We start from the raw sequence: 8,244 nt of genomic DNA, 5'->3' as shown, positions 1-8,244 counted from the left end.
CATGCCCCTTTGTTCACTGTAATCCTTGCTTTTTTAAGTCTTTCACGCCTTGTGTTTAATGTCTTTGCGTGATTTTTTTCCAGATCCCTTTGTTCACTGTACTGCACACCAAAGTTTGGTAATTGGTTGTTTCACCCTGCAATGTGATTAAAGCGATGTGTAAAATATCATTCAGATACATTCATTTAAATGTTCGTCTCTTTCATTTACACGCTTGTTGTATTTGTATAGTTTGCGTTTAGAAGTGAAGCACACCTGTGGAAGCATTACAAGAGGTCAAACAGTAGATGTCTCCCTCGTCATGCAGCTGTGCGTTTTCATTGCCACTCCGCACTACAGATGACAGAGACGCCATTTTGAAAAACAAATTGTTCATAGCACACCCGCTCAGAGAACTGGAACTATGCCGCGGGGCCGGCCTCGCAAACCGAGACTTAAACCCAACGACGAAACAGGTAATAAGTCCCAAAATGCAGCGAATAAAAAATATAGATTGTAGTCTATCCAAAAAAGCCGGTGTTTTTTTGAATAAACACTTCTAGGTCGTATGTAATAACACTTAAATGTAGTGCATATAGTCCCCGGATATAGTATTGCGGGTGGGCTTTGCTTTGTGCGGCGAAGGAGTGATTGAGGCGGAATGATATTAATAGTATTTCGGTGGCTCTTCTGACTGACTTCCAGTCTAAATCGATGCTCGGAAAGAGAGCAACTGCGTTACCGACGGTCGATTTCTTCCTGCGTATTTTGTACCATTGTCGTGTTTGTCCGCAATTTCCCATTAGCATGTTTTTGCTAACTCGCTCGTCGTTTTGCTACTACTAGCTTAAACGCTAACTCGTCCAATTGTGGCTGTCGTTTGGATGTTTTCAAACAGTCCGACGAACCCCGTCCAGCTGCTGACGGTTAGTTTATGTGTGGGAGAAGTTACACTAACCACGCATAGAAAACATACTCTTGTCTTGTCTGTATTCGGGCTATCACATCATAACAACATCATTGTTGTAGTCCTGCACTGGCGAAATAAATGAACTGTTGGCAAAACGTGTCAGTCGTCAACATTTATGACGTAATTTCAGTGTTTGTGAACCGGAGCCGCATGTTGTCGCGTCGAAATGCAGACGGTTATGAGAAAACATTTAAGAAAATTGCACAACGGAAACGTTTATGTCACAAAGGCAACACTTGGCAAACCGTTCTGAACAGCACCGTTTGATATGATTGACTATTACGTTCATTCACAGTGAAGGTGGTACTATAATTATCTACACATATTTTATGGCCATATGAATATGATAAAACAATGAGGGTGGGCGTTCTCTGGAGTGAACATTCCAACACTTAAAATGAATGCATTCTCCCCCTCATTAATGACACTTATAAAACGAACAACAAAATCACCAAGTCCGATGAAGTTAGGACTTGTAAATAAAAACAGCACAGTGATTTCCAAATCCTTCTCTACCTATATTCAATTGAATACATTACAAAGATAAGATATTTCATCTTCAAACTGATAAACTTCCGTACCGCTTAGCCCTACTAGGGTCGCAGGCATGTCCCAGCTATCTTTGGGCGAGAGGTGAGGTACACCCTGAACTGGTTGCCAGCCAATTGCAAGGCACATATAAACAACAATTCTCACTCACCTTCATACCTACGGGCAATAATAGGGTCTTCAATCAATCTACCATGCATGTATTGGGATGTGGGAGGAAACTGGTTTACCTGGAGAAAACCCACGCAGAAGAACATGTAAACTCCACACAAGCGAGGCCAGATTTGAACCCAGGTCCTCAGAACTGTGAGGCAGATGTGCTGAGCAGTTGTTCCACTGTGCTGCCTGGGAAATATTCACTCATTTATAATTTGTTGCCTGCAACACGTTCCAAGAAAGCTTGGACAGGGCCTTGTTTACCACTGTGTCACATCATCCATCCATCCATCAGTCCGTCCGTCCGTCCAGTTTCCGTACTGCTTATATGGGCACTAACACAACCATATACTATCAGAGATGCTTCGCTGATAACAATGCAGATGGTCCTTTTCCTCTTTGACCCAGAGGACACAATGTCCATGATTTTCCAAAACAATTTGAATTGTGGACTCGTCAGACCACAGCACACTATTCCACTTTGACAAGCTCACGCCCAAAGAAGCCTGCAGTCTTTCTGGGTGTTATTGATGTGTGGCTTTGAGTTTGCATGGTAGAGTTTTAACTTGGATTTGTAAATGTAGTGAACTGTGCAACTGACAATAGTTTTCTAAAGTGTTCCTGAGCCCATCTGGCAATATCCTCTACATAATGATGCTGTTTTTTCATGCAGTGCCACCTGAGGGATCGACCGTCCAGGGCATTCAATGTTGATTTTCGGCATTCAATGTTGAATTGAGCCTTCCGGGGATTCTCCTTTTATACCCAGTCATGACACTGGCCTCGTCCCAATTTATCTGTTCACCTGTGGAATGTTCCAAATAGGTGTTTTTTAAGCATTCACCCAACTCACCCAGTCTTTTGTTGCCCGTGTGCCAGCTTTTTTGGAACATGTTGCAGGCATCAAATTCAAACAAAGAGAATATCCCCCCAACACCAAATAAATAAAATAAAAACGAATTATCTTAAATATCTTGTCTCTGTAGTGTATTCAATTGAATATAGGATAAAAAGGATTTGCAAATAATTCTATTCTGTTTTTATTTAAATTTTACACAATGGCCAAATTGGTGGAACGGTGACTGACTGGTTAGAGCATCTGCCTCACAGTTCTGTGGACCTGGGTTCAATCCCCGGCCCCGCCTGTGTGGAGTTTGCATGTTCTCCCCGTGCCTGCGTGGGTTTCCTCCCACATCCCAAAAACATGCATGGTAGGTTAATTGAAGTCTCTAAATTGCCTCTAGGTGTGAATGTGAGTACGAATGATTGTTTGTTTATGTGTGCCCGGCGATTGGCTGGCAACCAGTTCAGGGTGAACCCCGCCTCCTGCCCCTGTTGCTTTCTGCAGTCAGAAATTGTACATCTTCCAATGAAAACACCCCAGCAGAGTATTTCAGAACTGATGAAGTGTTTGAATGAGCTTCACATTGTTCTCTGTACCCTTAGAAAAGGATCTGCAAATGAATACCACAGTAGATATTGTCGATGTACAATATGCTCTCAACATTCACTCTCATGCCATTAGCAAAGCTTTTGTTAATTGTTAATAAATTGTTGCCAGGAGAACCTGCTTCATTTAATTTTCAATCAATCAATCAATCAATCAATCAATCAATATTATTTTATATAGCACTTTTCATAAATGCAATGCAACCCAAAGTGCTTTACATGAATTAAAATCCCCCCAACCACTTGTCCACAGGGACACAGACACTCACTCATATAGAAGTGAAAAGAACTTGTAATGACATAAAACATACACGCTTAATATTCTCATCTATCGAGTGAGTCTAAAATTATTTTGCATGCATTGCATCGCACAAGTTCTGATGCAGACAAGATTAATGTCAGAGTGATGGGCAACTTGATGGTGTTATACCTATGAACCTAGTTTGGTGCCTAAAATAGAGTTTTGAATACACCACAGTACTATTTAAAAAAAAAAAACACCCTGTGCTTTTCTTTCATGTAAAAGCTCACTGAACTGAGATAACAGTGGTCTGTTTTGTTCTTCATTTTCGATGCAGATGCCAATGAAAATAAGGTGGCTGGTTTCAGTGATGGCGAATTCAAAGAGAAGAAGTGCACAATATGTTCACAGATATTTACCACGGAGAGCCAGCTGCAGAAGCATCTTCGTGAGCATGAGATTAATGACAAGGTAGGAAGAAAGACCTGACATACACCACTGAGAGGATTGCGAAATATCTGTTAGTAGAGGAAAGCAGCAAATTTACCAAGATTCTATGTATTGTAGTTTTAGTTCAGATCAGTAAAATGGTGGACAATAAAAGTTGCACTTTTTAGTTGATTGTAGCTATGTACCCGGTAATATCATTCTGGATTAAAATGCTCATATTACATGCTTTGTGGCAATGTACGAGGTCATCCAGCAACATAACACAAGTGGTCTGCTATACTAGGTATTTAAGTAATTGTATTTGGTGATGATCATACATTTATTGTGACTGGTTCAACTGTTAATATTACTGCTGCTCAGTGGCGTGTGATGCATTTTGGACCTGGGCCTTCACTGAGACCCCTATCTCACTGGACTGGAGACTAGTTGGCGACCTGATTGCGACTCGAGTCTCTGCTGGTTGCGAAGATGTCTCTGTGACATCTCCTGGAGACTGGTCAGAATCAGAATCATCTTTATTTGCCAAGTATGTCCAAAAAACACACAAGGAATTTGTCTCTGGTAGTTGGAGCTGCTCTAGTACGACAACAGACAGTCAATTGACAGAGAACACTTTTGAGACATAAAGACATTGACAAAAACAGTCACTGAGCAATAAAGGGTTCCTAGTTATCAGGTAATCCATCCATCCACACACACATATATATATGTGTGTGTGTAAATATATGTGTGTGTATATATAGATATGTATATATATGTGTGTGTATATATACAGTGATCCCTCGTTTTTCGCAGTTAACGGGGACCAGAACCTACCGCGAAAGGTGAAAAACCGTGAAGTGTATATATATATATATATATATATATATATATACACACACACAAACAGACACACACACACATACATATATATATATATATATATATATATATGTGTGTGTGTATATATATATATATATATATATATATATATATATGTGTGTGTGTGTGTGTGTGTATATGTATATATGTCAACTGTCTCAGTGAAGCTCATCTGCATCCCCTTCATCCCCATCAGGGTCGTTGTAAGTGACTTCACTGGGCTAATGCCCGCATTTCAATGGCGTCTGGCACTTTGGAGAGGTGTTCACTTCACGGATGAATCCGGATTTTCACGGTACAGGATTGATGACAGACTTCCTGTATGGCGTACAGGATTGATGACAGACTTCCTGTATGGCGTCGTGTGGATGAATGGTTTGCTGAAGTCAACGTAGTGGATTGAGTGGCCATGATGGCGCTGGGGTTATTGTATGGGCAGACATATGTTGTGCACAACAAACACAGGTGCATTTTATTGCTTTTTGAATGTACAAGGATAAACTGACAAAAGTGTTTACTAACAAAGATTTAGACATAGCCTGTTTGTGAACTAGATTTGAGAGAAATGGGCTTTTTGTGTACGATAGAATGTTGAAAAAGTCATAGAGCAAAAAAATAGAAGCAAAAACAAAAAAGTGTTGGTTTTATATTTTTATTCAGTCTTTCTTGTTGCTTTGCACTATCCAACTGTACTTGCCTTTTTTAACTGATACTTGATAAAGGTGGTACTGAGATTTCATTGCATTCCATGCATCTGAATTGATCTAGTCATGAATTTGAAGTGACTTTCACATCTGGCATTATGTGTCTTTGTATGACTACATGTTGTTTAAGTATGAATGCAAACTCACAAAATAATTCTGGTGTTACTGTGTTTATATATAGTATATGGTACCTCACCTGAAAGCACTTAAAGATGCAACAGCGAGGGACAGAGAAATCCAAAGGGGTGCGCTGCAGGGCCCTAATGGCTGAAATACATTGCTTAACGTTTTGGCTCCTTTTTTTCCCCACAGCCTCATCGATGTGACCAGTGTCCACAGACGTTTAATGTGGAGTTCAATCTCAAACTCCACAAGTCCACACACACAACGTCTGACTTCACCTGTCCTGTATGCAATAAAAAGTTCTCCCGCATCGCCAGTCTCAAATCCCATACTATGCTACACGAAAGGGAAGAGGTGAGCCTGGTGACACATCAAATTGGTGAATTTAATCTCAATTAAAAAGTTTTCTCTCTTTTGCAGAATCTGATCTGTGCAGAATGTGGGGATGAGTTTGTTCTTCAGAGTCAGCTGTCTCTTCATTTGGAGGACCACCGCAAGGAGTTGTCCGGCATCAAGGTCTACACTTGCAAGACGTGCGGGAAGGAGCTCAAGACATCTGCACACCTCAAGGACCACATGAAGTGTCACATCAAAATGAGGTTAGGAATCTTCAATGAAAAAAAATAAATAAATACTGTGAAAAGTCAAATGAGATGAGCCTTCTTCCAAAATAATAGCAGTGATCAAACTGTCAACTCAAATATTGTTTATGAAAGTAAAACATTATTTTACAGTGGTTAAGTTCTTGAAAAAAAACTTTACTTAGGCTCTCAAACTTTGAGCACATTTTTCATTATCCTTCCCTACAGGCCGTTATCATCTAGCTCCAGAAACTACAAGAAAAATATTGATCGCAGTGGGTTCACCAACAGCTGCCATCACTGTGGAAAGGCGTTCAAAAAGCCCAGCCAGCTTGTCAGACACATACGCATACACACAGGTTAGTGTGACTTTCAGAAAACAACGCCATGATTTTGTTTGTGCTGTACACACTAAATAGCACAAAAAAGTGATGCTATTCTGCCCTTGGAACATGAAATATTTTCATGCACCTTTCAGAAATCGCATGCATCTCAGTGAAATACATATAAGATGTTGACACTTCCTAAAACTGGTTTATAACAGTGGGATTTAGCAGCTACCAGCAAGAATGGTCCTTGGCACATACGGGTCTTTAATTTTGAACCCAAAACTGTTTGTGTTGATCTTATCACCATTGGTCCACATCTGCTTATGCAAGATGATTGCGTGCAGCACAGGTTCTTTACAGGTACTGATGACTGGAGACTAATGATACTGTATACCTTTTGACTCCAAAACAACCCTTGGAGAATTAACATAATTAAATGTGGGAATGTTTGCAGCAGGATACTTTCTATTATTTTATGAGCTTGTATTGATAAGAAAAGGGAACAAGCACACACACACACACTCAGTGGATTTGCTGTGGAGCCATACGTTCACACAAACTCTTGATGATGTACCAAATATAAGGTTTACAGTTTTAGGAATTAAGTTTTGGGCTGTAAGGATCTTAGTTGTGTCAGTGTTTATTACTTATGAAAAATGCATAATCTTTTTCTTCCTGGTACATCCTAATGGATCTGACCTAATTTTTACCCAGGTGAAAGGCCCTTTAAGTGCACACATTGCAGCAAGGCTTTTAACCAGAAGGTGGTGCTGCAAACTCACATGGTGAGACATACTGGGGAGAAACCTCATCTCTGCATCTTTTGCCCGGCTTCCTTCTCCCAAAAGGGGAACCTGCACTCTCATGTTCAAAGGGTTCATTCAGAGGTAAAAGAGCAGGATAAGTACTTTGACACATTTTTGTATGTTAAAGTTATTGGTGAACGTTTAACATTTGCTTTCTCAGTCTTCACCCCATTTCAATTGGTGCATTCCATCCATCCATCCATCCATCCATTATCCTTTGCTCATATGGGTTCAGAACCTGATTAGTCAACTTGAAAGCACATATACATACATATACATATATACATATACATATATACATATACATATATACATATACATATATACATATACATATATACATATACATATATACATATACATATATACATATACATATATACATATACATATATACATATACAATCATAAATAATTGCCCAGTGGGATACAATGTGATCATTTATAGTTTTAAGCAATATCCAACCACATTTGAGATGGCTAAAATCAAAGGTCAGAATAAGAATGGATTTTGTGTCACATATGGAAGGAAAGGAAAAGGTTTGATGTTGACAAACATGACACAAGATATCACAAGTAGATGGAGTAAAGTCTACCTCACACCAACAATCTCTAATTTTCTACTTGGTAAAAAAAAAAAAAAAAAAAAAACCTTAAAAATCATTATGGTGTCTTTGTACCTGTGATAAAGTAGACTGTTGTTGGTTCATTTGCAGCTTAAAATCTCCTTTCTGTGTCAGAACACAGAACAGAACAATGGCCATTAGTTGAACAGCCATGTTTCCTGTACAATGTTGACTTATCCTTCACTCAGTTACCACATGCGCATGTTCTGACATGTGTAAGCATTCTCCATCCTCACCACCCAAACTCCTTGACATTGAAAGTAAATACAGTACATTGTTTATTTGATAATTTAGTGGTAAAAATCTTAGGAATATAAAGGGTGAATTTTTTTTTCAGACTGCATATATCGTGTTTTTATAAACTAGCAACTTGACAAGTGGCCACCATTTGTAATTTTCTAAAAGAAAAAAAAAAAAAAC

The 8,244-nt window shown here is 39.3% G+C and overlaps 1 protein-coding gene across 1 annotated transcript in view; it reads left to right on the top strand.

Moving 5' to 3' along the window:
- The first annotated feature begins 297 nt into the window (after nucleotides 1-297).
- Nucleotides 298-8,244, top strand: part of LOC133479702 (zinc finger protein 236-like) — a 50,268-nt gene continuing 42,321 nt past the window's right edge. Inside the window, exons 1-6 of the mRNA XM_061777011.1 lie at nucleotides 298-455; nucleotides 3,682-3,815; nucleotides 5,672-5,836; nucleotides 5,903-6,081; nucleotides 6,292-6,422; nucleotides 7,107-7,279. Coding sequence (XP_061632995.1) covers nucleotides 404-455; nucleotides 3,682-3,815; nucleotides 5,672-5,836; nucleotides 5,903-6,081; nucleotides 6,292-6,422; nucleotides 7,107-7,279 — 834 coding nt within the window. The 5' untranslated portion in view covers nucleotides 298-403. The remainder of the gene's footprint in view (nucleotides 456-3,681; nucleotides 3,816-5,671; nucleotides 5,837-5,902; nucleotides 6,082-6,291; nucleotides 6,423-7,106; nucleotides 7,280-8,244) is intronic.

This window comes from Phyllopteryx taeniolatus, chromosome 6 (assembly GCF_024500385.1).
Source record: "Phyllopteryx taeniolatus isolate TA_2022b chromosome 6, UOR_Ptae_1.2, whole genome shotgun sequence".
Lineage (NCBI taxonomy): Eukaryota > Metazoa > Chordata > Actinopteri > Syngnathiformes > Syngnathidae > Phyllopteryx > Phyllopteryx taeniolatus.
The sequence above is the reverse complement of the archived record's forward strand: the minus strand, read 5'-3'. Positions and strand labels throughout refer to the sequence as shown.